General features: G+C 36.6%; 1 protein-coding gene and 1 long non-coding RNA gene across 4 annotated transcripts in view; one reads left to right on the top strand and one right to left on the bottom strand.

The window, feature by feature from the left end:
- Window positions 1-726: 726 nt before the first annotated feature.
- LOC136254426 (uncharacterized) lies at window positions 727-3,166 on the bottom strand. 2 transcript variants are annotated; one of them, XR_010700474.1, is made up of 3 exons: window positions 2,983-3,166; window positions 1,301-1,640; window positions 727-1,058 (listed from the first exon to the last, which is right to left on the bottom strand). It is a non-coding gene; the product is annotated as an uncharacterized lncRNA (long non-coding RNA). The 2 variants fall into 2 exon arrangements; XR_010700473.1 differs by having other exon boundaries at window positions 730-1,058; window positions 1,569-1,640; window positions 2,983-3,160.
- Window positions 3,167-4,882: 1,716 nt separating this feature from the next.
- Window positions 4,883-17,335, top strand: part of LOC136254306 (uncharacterized) — a 45,870-nt gene continuing 33,417 nt past the window's right edge. The window contains exons 1-5 of one of the 2 annotated variants that reach the window (XM_066046983.1): window positions 4,883-4,959; window positions 7,675-7,758; window positions 10,227-10,264; window positions 14,904-14,940; window positions 15,378-15,422. In XM_066046983.1, coding sequence (XP_065903055.1) covers window positions 4,936-4,959; window positions 7,675-7,758; window positions 10,227-10,264; window positions 14,904-14,940; window positions 15,378-15,422 — 228 coding nt within the window. In that variant the 5' untranslated portion in view covers window positions 4,883-4,935. The remainder of the gene's footprint in view (window positions 4,960-7,674; window positions 7,759-10,226; window positions 10,265-14,903; window positions 14,941-15,377; window positions 15,423-17,335) is intronic. The other variant, XM_066046984.1, reaches the window with a different exon arrangement.

Raw genomic sequence — 17,335 nt, 5'->3', positions numbered from 1 at the left:
GTGATCGAGATTGCCGACATCAAAGGGGAAGTTTCATTTTTATTTTTTTTATTATTTTTTTTATCGCATGCGGTTAGACGCAACCGCATGTGTATGCCTTGCGTTCCTTTGTGCATTCCGAACATTGATTGCCCTGCTATCGCTTCAGTATTCACTCAATCGCCTCAAGATTCACATCATCGATTTCACCATACATGATTACCCTACAGTCTTAACTTCAGCACCAAACGAAGTTTCAGTCGTCCTCAGTCGACCTAGAGGCCAAATACAAATCCCAGATTGTTGTTTTCCGCAATACTCGCTTGGCATGTAGGGCAATGTATCTTTAAACTGTTCTAAAAGTTTCGTTCAGATTGAAACCTATGTTTTCGAGAATGGCTAGTTTGAAATTTGAATTTAGTCGCCCCCACGTAATTTGCTCTCTAAGAATTTTACTCGGAATTTAAAGAATGACGCAAAGCACAACTGCGGTCACTGGGTATTGATGAACTGGCGCTCTATGTAGTTAATCAGTGCATGTAGCCACAAAGAAGTGTGCTGCCATAGATTATAGTCCACAGATATGATCTATGGTGCTACAACACAGATATGATCTATGGTGCTACATACCATCGTTCGTTTTTAAATTTGAATTTAGTCGCCCCCACCGTGACGTAATTTGTCCTCTAAGGGCGCGGCTTAAAGAATGACACAGAGTACAACTGTGGTTACCAGTTGTTGACACAAGCTGTGAGTAATTAGCACATGTAGCTAGCCAATTGTCACCATGCATTATTGCATTTTACAGCACCCCCACACAAAAATTACACATGTAATTACAACATACAGAGGACACATGAATACCAAACACTTTTCACAACAATAATGTAAGAATTGTACAATAATGACTGTAATATAACTGCTATGAAAATGTTTTCCAGTGGCCCGCCATGGTAGCAAGTCTCACATGACGGCATGTATATTCATCCAAACACAATGGGAGTAACAAGTAAGTATGATAACAAGTTGATATGACTCCATTTGTAGAATCCAGATGAGTGGGTGTTGCTCCAGTATGTCTAAACAGTTAACAAACATTCCTGTTATAAATACGTGCTAGAATTGCAATATAATAGTATAGTATTTAAATGCAACAATACATAGTCTCCATTGCATCACTATCAAACGACACTAAGTGGAGGATAATGTTGCATCTCTAGTATGTACACTCTATCAGTACAACCTGTCTTAATGGCCACCAATATAGAAAGACAACCTCTCTTGAAAAGCCAATTCCAATTGAGAATTTATACACTGTTACCTGTTTAATGAGTGAAGGTGGCAATAAACAAGTTCCACCGTAACTTATACACGTGATGTGATCCTGTATATTCTGTCAGTGGATGAGATCCACTTGGCCAGGACAAAATGTGACTCAAATGTCCTGGATGATCCATACTCAACCCACTTATGACCCAGTGGCACAATGGAACTGAGTATAGAGAATACAATTATATTTATTTCTAAGATGTGTGGATGTGTGGACACATTACAACACATTACATGTACATACAAGACATGCTACGTACTGTTTTAGCAATTCAAGTCACCAAATTATGTACGGACCAGTCAACAATGCTTTATAGTGCCCATCAGTAAACCTGAAGAAAAGTTATGAAAAATAAAAATTCACATAAGTACAATGAAGCCTCATTAATATGGCCAGCTGTGGAACCAAAAAAATTGGCCTGAATAACAAGGTGGCCTTATTAATGAGGTCATAAAGTACTGCTTAGCTATATTTGGGATCTACTAGAGGTAGCCAATATAATGAGGTGGTCTTATTAAAGAGGTGGCCACTAAGTGAGGTTTCAATTAAAGAGGTGGCCACTAAGTGAGGTTTCACTGTACATACAGTTCACAATCATAATGGTGAACAATATTAATGGTTAACAATATACACTGAAACCTGCAGGTCACTTCTTGTGGAAGATTGCTCTCTACACTAAATGACACATTCAGAGATTGTATTTAGATGGATGATACAGTAACACATTGTGACTTCAATACTCGTGATGTGTCAATGCTAGGCAGCAACCATATACACGGCACTGCCAATGCACAACATCACACTTGCTCGCACACACAATTTCGCTCAAGATTTTACAAATTGATAATTAAGAGGTGTGGAAACTAGCTGTTCGCTCGAAAGACTGTGTGGCAGCTGTTTTCCTTCTGTACAAGTGGCCACCAAGACAGGTCCACTGTGGATGAAAGCCATGCAGGCATTAGATATTTGGTATTTTATGTGTTGAAGGCATTCCAGGGCCTCCGGTAGTCTCAAATCTCACCACAGTTTACCTCAGGCAGTGTTGTGGTTACCACTAAACCACCGGAATGCTGTGCTATGTTCATCTTATGCTTGGCTACTGTATTGTAGAACTGAAATGGATACTCTGAAAAATATATCCTATGGATAATGACTTCATCACTTTCTTCATCAGGAGCTTATAAGGACCAATAGTGAAACTTTTACACTTTGGGCTGACAGCCAACTGCCTAAGTCTTAAGCAGTGCCTTTGGTGCTCTAACAGATTGGCTGCCCCCTTGCTGCCAGCACTCACTGTCTCATACGCTGTCACACACTAAATCCATCTCTATAGCCAGTTAGAACAGCATGCTTCTTACCTTTTTTAAGGCCACAAAATGCAGCCACCTCTTTAAAAAGCTAGGTCAGAAATTTTTGTCCCTACGGCCTGAATAATGACCAGTTTTCACTGTACTATTAGTGATTAGTGAACATGGAGGATTATTTATTAAGATACTAAGATATACAAACGCTACAACCTCTAAATATAGCAGTAAATTTTTTTACCCTGGTCCAATGTCTCGTAATAATTGTGAGAGACTCTACTGTGACAAATACATGTTTATCATGATATGTACTAATCGCCTTTTTACAATTAAGTTTTACAACAGAAATACATGTATAGTTAAACTCACCAATTGTGACTAAATCCCTTCAACACGAAAAGACAAGTAATGAGACAACCTTGGAGACAACAGCCTCACAAGCCTATTCTTGTGCGCTTATTTAGTAGTAATAAAAATTTTAAAGGCGTTTATTTACAACAGGACATAATTACGCGCCCTTCTATTGTCTCTGTACATACTTGCTTTTCTTTACTATTCTCATTTCATTTCACAAGATCTCTTGGCAGGGGCGTAGCTTCTTCACTTGAATTAGTCAATGCTTGAAGTAGATCGAGATACTCTAATAGAACAGTCACATTTCTACAAGTGCCATATTTTTATATTGTAAAGTCTGTAAGTAGCTGGTAATTTAAACTATACAATCCGATGCTAAGCAGAAGTTGTAACTATGCTAAATATTGATTGCTGTGTTACAGCTGTTTTGTGACTGCTCTAATAGAGTATCTTGATCGTTTTAATGCAGTACAAGATGAAAGGCAAAGTGTTATTAAGGGTTTACTAGTTAAAATGGGTGGTAGTTGACTGCAGTTGCATGCCACTAACAGGGCCATCCAGAGAAATTAGAGAGCCCAGGGAAAAGAGTTAAAGAGGAGCCCAGGGGCAAGGAAGAGTCTAGATCCTGATTGCTCTATTAGAGTATATCGATCTTTCTTTAAACAGGTATTCAAGGGGCCCCTTTCGGGCTGGGGCAGGGGGAAAAATACCCCAGTTACCCCCCCCCCCCCTCCCATGTGGGCGGCCCTGGCCACTAAAATTACAGTTATATTTTAATATTCTGTCTTTGTAATCTGGGGTTTCTGTCAAAACCATGGAAACTCACTTACTGTTATCAACAGTGCATTGCTTATTCTAACAAAAAGTATTGAAATCCCATCCAAAAACAGCTTATAGCTGTAAAAAAAGTGCGCGTCCAAGTAAAGCAGAGTTAACTGCGACAAAAAGTAATGATATCATAATGCGGCCATGTGCGAGGTGTGCAAGTTGTAAAATTAATATTAGCTAATCAGATAATACAATGTTATTGTTAAAGTGTTAATGAGAACTATGTGATGCTGCTATTTTTAAGTGTGTGAGCATCTTCATAAATGCCACACAAATTTAATTCTCAATAAAACAATGTGTATAGATTCTCTGATAGCAATAAATAGTTTGAGTTTGGCCGTCTTTCCTGTATACTGCAATGCTACGAACAAAGGAAAGGTGGCCAAACTCAAACTATTTATTGCTATCAGAGAATCTATACACATTGCTTTATTGAGAATTAAATTTGTGTGGCATTTATGAAGATGCTCACACACTTAAAAATAGCAGCATCACATAGTTCTCATTAACACTTTAACAATAACATTGTATTATCTGATTAGCTAATATTAATTTTACAACTTGCACACCTCGCACATGGCCGCATTATGATATCATTACTTTTTGTCGCAGTTAACTCTGCTTTACTTGGACGCGCACTTTTTTTACAGCTATAAGCTGTTTTTGGATGGGATTTCTCTTTACTTTCCTTTATCATCAACTTCTTTCCCTCTCTCCACTCTTCACCCACCACTCTTCACCCACCACTCCTATTGGAGCCCACAATCAACCTCAAGTTAGAAACTATGAGAAAGTTGCTGTAGCTGTTGGCTGCTTGTACAGTGGATGCTCTGGAAGGTAAGGAATTGGTATAAAACTTGTGACAATTTGGTACACATAGCTTCAACCATTGACAAGCTGCAACACTCCAAATACTTTCAACTAACATTTCAAATAGGTGATAAGACCAGTTTTCCCATGGTAGTCACATATTATATCATCACAGATTGTCTAATTGTTGTACCTGCATGTATTGTACTAATGTTTTTTTGTTGCCAAAATTTGCAATAAGTATATTTATGTGTACATATATGTGTCATAACATGTGTGCTGTTATTTATTTGTGACTATACTGGCTAATTTGCATACTTAAGTGTGAAGATGGCATCCAACGATGTTTCATATGTAAGTATATGTAGTGTAACTGAACGTTTATGATGCACACAACAGAAGGTTTAGCATGTATATGTACCAAATGCATATGTGACTTCCTGAGTGAAAACCTGACTTGTTTGCATTTTTTTCGAACTTCATTTTTATTGTTTAGAAAAAACAAATCACAATGGGCGGTTAAAGTTTCAGTCTTATCTGGTAAATGCGTACTTTAGAGTTATAGCGATAGACAGCAAGAAGAGCAAAACAATCTAATTGATCATAAGTCATGATCATGGAGTTGGGACTATGTTCACCATGAACTGGGGCATTCATCAAGATACAAGCAAAAGGGCTGTTCAAGCTTAGAAACGGCAACTATAAACTTACATTTTACTGCAACTTAATTGAAAACAAACACATGTAACTCACATTTGCTTTGTCATACAGAAATGAAACAGAAAGGTGAATCTAGTGATGTATTAGGTATGTCCATTCGTGTCTTCTTTCACTGATTACCAAAGCGATTAAAACATACATAAAATTATTTTTGTATAGTACTACTTTTGCATGCGATTGGATGCAACCAACAGGCGCATGCTTTGCGGTTCCTTTGTGCATTCCGAAAATTCATTTCCCTGGCATCGCTTCAGTATTTGCTCAATTGCTTCAAGATTCACATCATTAATTTTTTGCCATACATTATTACCCTACATGCAGTCTTAATTTCAGCACCAAGCAAAGTTCAGTCATCTTCAGTTGACCTAGAGGCCAAATACAAAACTCATATTGTTGTTTTCCGCAATACTCGCTTGGAATGTAGGAAAATGTATCTATAAAATATTCTTAAAATTTGTCACTCATCTGTCTTGTTTCACTACTTTTTATCGCTTGGGTCCCTAGTTCATTTTTATTTTTTATATACTAGTAATACTTATAGCAGGGATTCTTATGGCACATAAAACTATTATTAACATAACAGTACCAAAAAGTATGTAAGGTGTTGCTAAATTGGCTTACCAGCTTTGCACATGATAGCTATTACAGCATAGCTCAGTAGGAAATCCCTACTTTGGCATTGAACACAAACATATACCATGCCAAAGTAGGGATTTCCCACTGAGCTATGCTGTAATACCATCATTTATCCATCTTGTTTCACTACTTTTTATCATTTGGACTACTTCATTTTTAAATTTATAATTTTTATTAACTAGTTTGTTTAGTTTTTGTTAGGCCACGAAAAGTTAATTATGTGTTTCTGGTTCCCTTCCTGGTCATTTTTTTGCTGAATGAATTATGCAATCACCATACAATAATTTATAATATTTCATATCTGTTGAAAAGTTTTCATTTCTTGTAAACATTTTTTTTCTTATAAAGATGCACTAATTTTATGCATCAACTTTGTTTTCCCCTATAGCCTGCTAATTCCATGTACTGTTACATAAATTATGTCAAATGTAGTGTACCACATCTAAAAAAAAAAAAAGCCTGGTCATCTGATCAATTTTAGGGAATTGGTAGGACCAGAAACATATAATTAACTTTGCATGACCTTAAAGCATACAACTAGCTATAGACATGTGACTGTTCTATTAGGGTGACAGCTGTATTAGTCCACCTGCAAGGGTATATTCTGTTATAAATATAGCTTGCCCTAAAAGAGGTGTGGTCATCATGGTCTCGATCAATATCGATAGATCTATATAATGAGTGTAGACTAAAGAATGGGTGTGACCTATCATTTAGGTACAGGTATCTATCGGGGAAGGGGGGGTAGGATAAACCCACGTGAACTGACGTACATTATGCATGCAATACATTTAAGTGGTGCTTGAAATATTTCATATGAGCAAATGGTTACTGTACAAAATATCGATGGAGAGGTTTGACAAAGTTTGATAGATATTTGAGTTCTACCATGTCAATACTTTACGAAGGTATGATTTTGTTAAGAAATACAAAACCGTTACGAAGAAATCGGTGTTCTGAAATGACGACACATGGCAATCACCAATTCACCACTAACGGTCTCTGCATTTATCAAACAACCGCAAACAATCGTCTGTGTTGGATATATCCCTATAGAAAGGTAGAAGAATCCATTTCTTTTGAATATATTTTAGTAGCACTAAGGGCCTTGCATAATGCTATTATGAATTGAGATGGCTACCCCCTGGGTATCTACTATCTAGTACCTCCATACAGTACTGTAGTCTAAGTGCCTTAAATAATTTTTTGATGTCTATTTATGCAGCTCAAAGAAAGTGTCAACATGGAAAATTGCCTCGAAACGGTTTCGTTGCATGAAGAAGACGGTGAATATAAAAGGAAAGACAAGGTGCATAGGGCACGCACTTGTTGGAGCCCCAAAAGGCACATCCCTTGCGGTGAGTTTGTTATTGTGGTGTAAAATTGTGGCCATGCACTGCTTCATTTCGCTTCTAGGCTTGCAACTGTGGTCAGTGAGTGAGGCAGATGAAATTTCGAGTTTTGACGATTTTTTAAAATTCTATATCCGGCTGCCTGTGTTGTCTGTTTTCTTTTTGTTTTTTTTAATGCTACATTTGATTTTAGTGGACTAATATTATTCCATAAAGGTGATTTTGTCACTTAAGATGTTTCTAAGCTGAGTCAGCATTTTTGGTGGTGCGCATCATTTCGGTGATCCCTACTTAAACAGTACTACCACACTGTTTGATATTATGTGATCAGTACTCTCAAAATAAATAAATTTTATTTAAGATCCAAAGTCATACCTCCGCGCGTACTCCTAATCACACATCCCTTAAAGTTACATTAAAGGAAACTCCACCATCCTCTATAAACGTGAGTGTTATGATGTGTTTTACATGACTGTACATATGTGTGTATAATCTATTATATATGTAAAATAATTGTATAACTATAAATATATATGTGACCGGATCTGCAAGAACCCCATATGTTAGTGCACTTTTTGAATTCCTATTTTATTACATTTTCTATATCTAGATAGCCAAAGGAATGGTCAACCAAAGTTTCAGCTCTAGAAGCCTTGAACTTTCGAAGATACAGTCCTACAAAGTGGTAACAGCAGAAGAATCGATTTGTACAGTGACAACATGGAAAATAAACTACAGGTGCTTAATTAAACGGTTATAACTTATGAATGCAGTCTTCTATTGAGATGCACCTTACACCATCAGAATCTCCGTGAACAGGCAAATCCATTGCTGGGTATGTTTTGTCTTCCAGGCTCTTCCTATACAACCAGGGTGAAGGCGAAATATAAGAACAAAATGATAATGAATGGTTTGTCCAATGGAAGGCAGACTAGCACTCATATCTTCGGTAACCTCGGGAGTACTGAACCAAAACAATGATTTTCAAACTCCTATTGCTTTGGGAATCACAATGCTACCAACGTTTGTGCTGTTATCACCTTCCTTCACTGTGAAACAAGCACTCAAAAAATTGACATAATTTTTTTCGATTTTGTAAATATTTCATCCATTGCATTTATTGCATTCTACTGTAAAATTAGGCTTGCGCTAACATGTGGGATTCTTGCAGATCTGGTCGCATATAAAGAAACTTGCATGGGAGGATCAAAGTAAACAAATTAATGTTATGATTCTACTAAAAATTAGGTACCCATGCAGTTAATTCATAACTAAATGGGAATCCACTATTTATAAATACCATACAATTACGTAACTACTTTAGTAATAACAGCTGAAGTTACTGTTACAGTAATAGAATGTATTGTGTGATTCACTAACTGTTTAGTAATTTGTTTCTATGCACTGCCAAGGAAGCATAACTCAAACAATCCACTTTAATTACATTATGTGCAGAAGTGTCTTCTCAACTGTTTTGTATTCTGTCTATAGTGTGTTATCTCACATTTCTTCTTTTGAGAAAGCCTCAAGGCTAGTGCTTGGTGGCATTAATAGAGATGGTATCTGGTATCAAAAATATATCACGGTATGGTGGTATATAGTAGTGAACACAGTAATCATTGCAAACTTGAAGCCAGTAAGCTTTTTAAATCATTCCGAGATAAAATTCAAGTTGGACATATACCACAAGTAAAATGTGCTCAAGGCTAACAGGTTACAAATACATTTTACTAATGAGGCTGGCACTACACAGCCCTCATAGTTTACTTGGGGCATGGCTTCATCAACATATAACTTAATTAAATTAGTACGTATTTTTAAAATTATTAATTTAAAATGAAGCTGGGATCCAAGCGATGAAAAGTAGTGAATTAAGCGATGAATGATGGAATTACTGCATATAGCTTGGTGGGACATGTTATAAAAATGATTTTGTTCAATGCCAAGTGGGGATTTAGTATTGCTGTAATACCATCATTCATCGCTTGTTTCACTACTTTTTATCGCTTGGATCCCTACTTCATTTTTACATTAATAATTTTTTGCTAGTTTGTTTAGTTTTTTCGTTATAGCATACAGCTACATGTGTGTGACTGTTCTATTAGGGTGACTGCTGTATTAGAGTATCTCGAGTCAGTCTTCCACCCACCGGGGGTGTGTCGCTATTTCATATTTTCATTGTGCTACACAGCTGCTATTTCATATTTTCATTGTGCTACACAGCTAGACTAATAATAAGGGGATGTGTTATCATGATGAAGTAAATATATTGTAAAGAGGCGTGGTCTTAGTGCTCGATCATTAATCAACCAAGATCACATTAGTAGATGTGGTTTTGAAAGTTGCAGGTATCTACCGAGTGTAAGGACTTAAGTAAGTTTACGGCATCTAAATATTCTGCTCAAGGAAAGTGTTTATAGGCAAAATTAATGCTTCAATGTGGTTTCATTGTGTGAAGAAGAACGAGATCATCCTGATTGAAGACAAAAGGAAAGACAAGGCGCAGAGGCACACACTTGTCGAAATCCAAAAAGGCATGGTAAGTTTGTTATTGTGACATAAAATGGTGGCAGTGCGCTGCTGTGTTTGGCTTCCAGCCTTGTGACTGTGGTCAGGCAGGTTGGTGGGCAGGTAGGCAGGTGGGTGGGTGGGTGGGCAGGCAGGCAGGCAGGCAGGCAGGCACATATCTCAAAGACAGCTGGACTGATTAAATCTTTGGTATTATGGGAGATTTCCCGGATGTTTCATAGAAAATGGGCTACTTCTGTTTAGCCTCTACTGAGGTGCAAATGTGTAAAATTCTCATTTTCTTGGTTCTTGTATAATACACACTTGTTTGTTGTGCACCTGGATGGATTGGCTTTCCTTGGCTATACCTGATGTTCAATTTATATTGTTGTTATATATCTTTAGTCATGCTCTTCTCCTCAGCCAAAACCAAAGTCATCAAGGTTAGCTAGTGTCAGTATCATCAGATTGTTACTGTACAATTTCAAATTTCTATTGTCTCAAATTTTATTACTATTTCCACAACTGAACAAAATTATGTTTTCATGATAAGTTGTTTGAATAAGATTTTTAATCCATTGCCTGCAGTCATATAGTGATGGAATAGCAAGTCACAGTGCATGCATTATCAAACTTATGATAGACAGCCGTACGAGACTGCTGCATGTTACACTTAGCTCCGTTTCATAAATGTTATTCAAATTCTTATGATGCATACAAGGTACTGTAATTGACAGAATTTGTGTATTTGGCTGCTTCAACTGAGGGATGAGAATTGTCGTTGCTACAGTATGTACTGTATACATATGTGTACTAGTGTATTTAATTTTAGGAATCCAAGTGATAAAAACTACTGAGACAAGAGATGAATGATGGTATTACAACACATAGCCCTGTGGGAAAATCCCTACATTGGCATGTCATTACAATTGTGCCCTTCTCAGCAAAAAAATCATGTAGTCACGCAACTTTTGAATTTTTTATTGTCTCACTATTACCTCTAGTGTCCAAGGCATGGATCACCAAATTTTCAGCCTATTTTGGTAAGCAGTTGGAATTATAGCACTAGACAATAGGAAATCAATTTATATAGCAACTATATTGAAACCAAGCAACAGGTACATACATTCACAATCTTACCTTCCGTTTGCATCAGTCTACAACATTGGCTTAAAATGTTCACCATGATTGGTAAATCAATCAAGGTATAGTTTTAGAATTCTAGTCACTTGCACATATACGTATGAATAGCTTTATTGAAGAAATGATAATGATTTTGCTTATGTCTATCGCATTGTAAACAAAATTCACTTGACATATGTACCATTGGGGCTACAGAAATGAAACAAAGATTTTCAAGCTGGCGAATAAGATGTTATATAGTTATAATCTTTTTTCTCTGGTTGATAAAAATTTGTCTTTGTAGTATGTGTAATTTTATGATTTTGTTTATGCTTCATCTTTTGCGAACCAGGCAGGCTTTTGCTGAGATGGTCAGAATTATTTTGTTTGATGCTAAATTAGATGTTTTCCCACAGGGCTATGTTGCAATAGCATCATTCTGTTTCAATATTTTTTTTTTATCTCTTGGATTCCTACTACAGCACTTGTTGTATTAGGGTGACTGCTTTGTTAGAGTGCAATATTTTCAGGGGATGTGGTCTTTCCATACCCTCTTTTCACCATGCCACAGATAATATACAAGGTGCTATCTGTGCACTACTATTTATAGCCATGATATCAATATGAGGGGTGGTTGATATGATTGATCACAGTATTAAGTATGGCTAGATCATTAAGGGGCACGTTATGGTACTTAATCAGCTGCTAGATCATAAAAGGGCATGGTCAATCTTAACATGCATAGCTAAAGATATATACAAGGCATACCATATATTTATGCAAGAACACTTTGTCTCTATACAGCAGTCTGGGTACTTTAAATAATAGTTTTGTGGCATCTAAAATATGGAAAGTGCCAATACGGAAAGATAATGTTTTATTGAAGGCACTCGTACCCCCAAGAGCCATGCGTTTGACATTGTGGTATAATGTGGTGGTCATACAATGCATTGTTTAGCCTCTAGCCTTGTGACTGTTGTCAGGCAGGCAGGTAGTAAGGCAGGCAGAGTAATTTAGGGTTTGGGTGTTTTTTTTCTTTCCATTTTGTTCTTCTGTGGGGGTTATTGCTTTTAACATTATATCTGGCATTAGTAACACTAAGACTCTTCTCTATAGACTCATTTCATCACATAAGATATTTCTAGGATGATTTTTTATGGGCTGCAATTGGGGGGGGGGGGGGGGGGGGGGTGTCACTTTGGGGGATCCCTACTATACAATGCGGTATAATATATACATATAAAAGATATCATACATATGGACGTGCATATACACTTGGGACGGAGAGAGTAGTACCAAGCTTTGACAGCAGTTTGTCCAGAACAAGGTAAAAACTCAAGTAGAAAGTAGAAAGGAAAGCTAGGTTTGAAATATGTATTGCAAAAAATATCACTGCCTTCACCTATGAAATAAGGAATGTATAGAGAAAGAGTATACTAAACCAAGACAGGGGTGGATCCAGGATTTTGCTAAGGGGGGCACACAAGTAGAAGTCACTCCATGGTGTGCAAAGCACACTAGTGATGTGCAATGATAAGTTTGCAACTAGATCGATTAATCACGATAATTGCATCATGATATTATGATGGTTATCACAATAGTAAATCCAAATGATAAGATACATAATGTAGCACTAATTTTACTTATTTTCTATGAATACGGGTAAAGGCACATCCTAAATACCCAAATGCATATATGTCATGCCAAAATACAGCAAAGTTCAATCTCAGAAAACAATTAGAATACATAATTGAATAAACAAATGAATGCTTAAATTGTTCAACTAATTCTGGTGAGCTAAGGATGTCTAATATTGGTGCTCACGATAATCACAAGCTATTATCATATCACGATAATGAACCACTGCGATACGATTATCACACTATTGATATTATTGCACATCACTAAAGCACACTCCGCAAAATGTGAAGCATGAGCTTTCTAGGGGTTTGGGGGCATATAAGGTCCCCTGCACAAGAATCACAAAATATTTAAACATATAGATAATCCTGGTATGTGATGTGCAATTGCATGGTTTTTCATCTCCAGAGAATTTCTATAGTCACTAGGGTGTGGATAGAGTCACTAACTCAATTTAGAATAGGTGTTTTAGTTGTTTAAAATGACAAACAGTGTTTTATAATTATGTTACTTTGACTGTTTTATTAGAGTAAATGTCTGTTCTATTAGTAAGAGTATCTCGATTTCTAAATGTAGAAGGTACTCTGACCCACCTAGTTCCCCTTGTGCTATGCTATGGGTAACAATTTGCTAGACATACTGTATGTTCATTACATTATAAATAGTCACAAACTGCATCAAAAAATGTTTGAATTGTGTCTAAGGTGCCTAGCTATGTTCAATGAGCAACACTACGAAAAATTTCTAATTTATGAAGGGAGTAAGGTACTCCCCCCCCCAATCCACCCCTGCAAGAGTACCGAATGGTGCATTACCTCATGATTGGTAATTGCATAGAGTAACACAAAGATATTTTAGTAATTGTTCATTTATGCGAAATGGTAATTTGAAACGCATATGTAGCAATGGCGCTTAGCAATTATGACCGGATTTGTGAAAACCCAACACAATCGTGTGAGCCTAAATTTACAGTATAAAGCATTGAACAAAAAATTCTGTTAATTTTTTAAATGCTTTGTTCTTGGTGAAGATAGACCCTAACAATAAAAACCTGGATATCATCTTATTTGCTTGCTCAAGAGGAGTGAGAAAATGTTTGTTTAGTTGCAGTAGACACAAGGATCCGAAAATTATGGGCATTTATTTACGTCATATCCAAACAAAATAGTATGTGATTGATCTTTCTTCACTAATTTTGCTTTGTATGCAGATAAGAAAGGTGATACAAAAATAATAAATGTAGCCAGTAACTGATTCCCCTACTCATGGCAAACAGGATGATGCAAATTGCAACTTTGTGTATCATTCTGGTTGTAAGTTACAACAGTTTTAGTAAGTGCCTGTAATTTATTTTCCTTATACTTGTTGTACAAATCGATCTTTCTGTTGTTGCTAATTTGTAGGGCTGTAACTCCCTAAGTTAATGGTATACGAGGCTGAAACTTTGCCAGAGCATGCATTTAGCTAAGTAGATTATATATTAAGCAGGAATTCAAAAATGCGCGATTGTGTCTGGTTTTTGCAGGTTCGGTTTCAAATTTTCACCACCTTTGTGTTATTTAACCAAGTATTCAATAGTTGTTGTGCAAGGAAAGTGTAGTAAGAACCTAAGATAAGTCCAGCTTACTCTTGAAAGCAGTGACATAAAATAGCATGTTGTCACACCGTCAGGGATATGCTTGCCAATGCCATAACTATAACATTAGCTGTTTCACTTTAACATACGGTACAGCTCAGCTCCAAGATAACATTCACCCACATCTAAAACACAAGTGAAGCATGTGCAAGACAAGGGCAAGTTACGTACTCTCGCAATGTGTATTGTCAGTAAACTTGTATTGCAACATGTACTTAGACTCTACATGGCGGCAGCATATTAATTTTATATGTGACATGTGCAATGAGATGGGGAAAATGTGTCTAAGACACGGGCAAACGTTATCTAGGAGCTGAGCTTGTTTTAACTTGGTTTAGTTACTGAATTGGACTAAAGACAGTATAACCATTGATGGCAACATACTGTACATAAATGAACAATTACTGAAATATCCATGTTATTCCATGGAATCATTAATCATGGGGTAATACGTTGTTTGATACATTTAGTTACTGTTTTTATACTCTTGATAACAATCAAGAGATTTGTTAACACTGAAACAACAAAATTACTGTCATTTAAAACTTGCACAGACCTGGGTGGCCCTGTTCTATGTAGGTCTGACATGTAGAGAGCAATAGCCGTAATATTATGTACAAAAAGCATTGGAGTGTGTAGTAAGTAGATGCAGTCATATAATCCAATGATTATCCTATGTTTAGAGGACCATCCGGCCAGCCATTACCACCAACACTTGAGGTAAATATTCAGCATTGCTGTTCTACTGTGTAAAAAATGTTTGAATTTGTACATTTATAAGGATGAGTACCTACTCTAATGCATAGTATATACAGCAATGTAGAAATACATGACCCAGTTTGTGAAACCTAATTACGTACTCAAAGAATCACCTTGAAAAACATTTTTAGACAAATTGCTTTCAAATGAAATTATAGTTATCTAAACTCAAATCGGAAAGCTGCATGATTAAGACCTACCTAGGTGTGAAGAAATGAATTGCTATAAAATGTGATGCAATTCATCCATATATGCATGTACATTATAGGCATACAGTATATCAGGCAAATCCCTTGTGGCCATAGTATAACTATAACATAACTGCACTTGAATATGATTGTGTGTTACTACACATATGCTGTAACTTACTGCATTGTTACGTATTATTGTGTTCTTAGCCACAGCCACCTAGTACACTAACTGAAACACCCTTATTTGAAAAGGTATGGAATCTATTGTGTATGCATACGCACATGTCTATCCATTTTTAGAAATGTGACCTGCTGAGCAACAGCCGGCTGTTTTCGCAAATTCCTTGGATTCCATTTTATTGCTTCTCTGTTGTCTGTAGTGGCAGCCAAAGTTTCGGCCTTTTGTGATGAATAGTCTTGGAGTTATAATGCTTGACAGTTGGAACAGGAATAAACCTGATTTGTACAGTAACAATACAGCAAATAAATTACAGACGCTTATTTAAATAATAGTTATACGGGCACAATGTGGAGTCTATGAAATTTATAAACCCGAAGGCCCAGGCTGTAGCGCATGAGTGAAGCGAGGGCACTACTAAGGGCCTGAGGGTTTATAAATTTCATAGACTCCACATTGTGCCCGTATAACTGCTTTAGTCTCTATTTTACGTTACACTCAGATTACTTACCTCATCCATGGCTGTTTCTGCTGTAGGCTCGGCAAAATCGGCTGGTTTTCTTGCGATAATACGAACGCCATAGCAACTATGCATGCTCACACGACAAAATTAAGCGCCCACGTTACATCACTGCATGTGAAAAATGCATGCTGATTGGATAAACCTAGTTTTGAGCATATGTCAATTGTGCCTGAAGGCGTGGAGTATATTAGAAAACAAGGTGGAGTATATGAGATTTATTACACACCCAAAACAGCCTAAATAGAGTCTAATCAATCATAACTTCATGACTGAAACAAGTTATGATGACAGAGTTGACTCAGTCTGTTCACCGTGAATTGGCACACCGAATAAGGCATAGTGCATGTTTTCCCTGGCCATCTCTGTGTGGATAAAGAAGAAAGCCATTTTAGCAATTAAATGATGATGGTAACTTTATTTCTACTGAAGCACCCATAATGGATGTACTGTACGTTGTGTAAACACGAAACAAATATTTTTATACTCCCAATGAACAGGAGAATCTGGTGGTGTATAGGATTTATTGATTTGAGCTTTGTCTCAGTCCTTACCGAAATGGTTGAAACATGCATAAAATTTTTATGTAGCACACGTATTTTACCCAGTTTATTTCAATAGAATTTTGCGAAAACAGCTGGTTTTTGCTCAGCAGGCCACAAATACAGTATATATGTTTCTAGAAGTATAACCATTAAAGTTGTAATGTTGTGACTGTATTTTAGTTATCTCTTGTTCAGTCAGATATAGCAGGGGCGGATCTAGAAATTTTCAGAGGGGGTTTCAGGTTCTCTGGAATTGCAACTTCAGCCTAGCTGCAAGTTGAAGACCAAAAATAAAACATTACTACGTGGTTTTGAACGCTGTGAAGGTGATTTCAAAGGCAGATGAAGTTTTGCCAATAGAAAAGCCATAATATAATACAATATACATAACTCTTCATAATTTTTATCACCCAGATAAAATTGTAGGTGGCGCACTATTTCAGAGGGGGGTTTCTGGAAACACAGAAACCCCCCTAAAACTGCCCCTGAATAGTTGTAGGCACTTTGTAAAGGCTTTAATTATATAAGCAGTTGTTGGGCTAGAGCTATACACATATGAAAATCTTCATTACAATATATTTTGCCCATTAAGTATAAATTTAGGAGCGTAATAGTATACAGAGCTTTCTTATTTGGTTAAAGAGAACAGCTGTAATAGAAGTTGCTTTTTAACCAGTAAATATGGCTCCAAATTGCTCAAGGTCATAAGTCAGTGTTTTAATTAACAACTAAACTTTACATTTTCTGTATACATACATATCTTCATTTTTCTCAACCATATAATAAATATGTTTTTGTTGCTATCCTTTAGATGTGTTTTGGCAGGCAGTTCAGGTATATAGCATGCAGAATACTACACATCTTTTGATACATGAGCTTTTAACCCTTAAACCTGTACATAATTTTAAGGAATATGTGACTA

This window comes from Dysidea avara, chromosome 4 (assembly GCF_963678975.1).
Source record: "Dysidea avara chromosome 4, odDysAvar1.4, whole genome shotgun sequence".
NCBI classification, from domain to species: Eukaryota; Metazoa; Porifera; class Demospongiae; order Dictyoceratida; family Dysideidae; genus Dysidea; species Dysidea avara.
The sequence above is the reverse complement of the archived record's forward strand: the minus strand, read 5'-3'. Positions and strand labels throughout refer to the sequence as shown.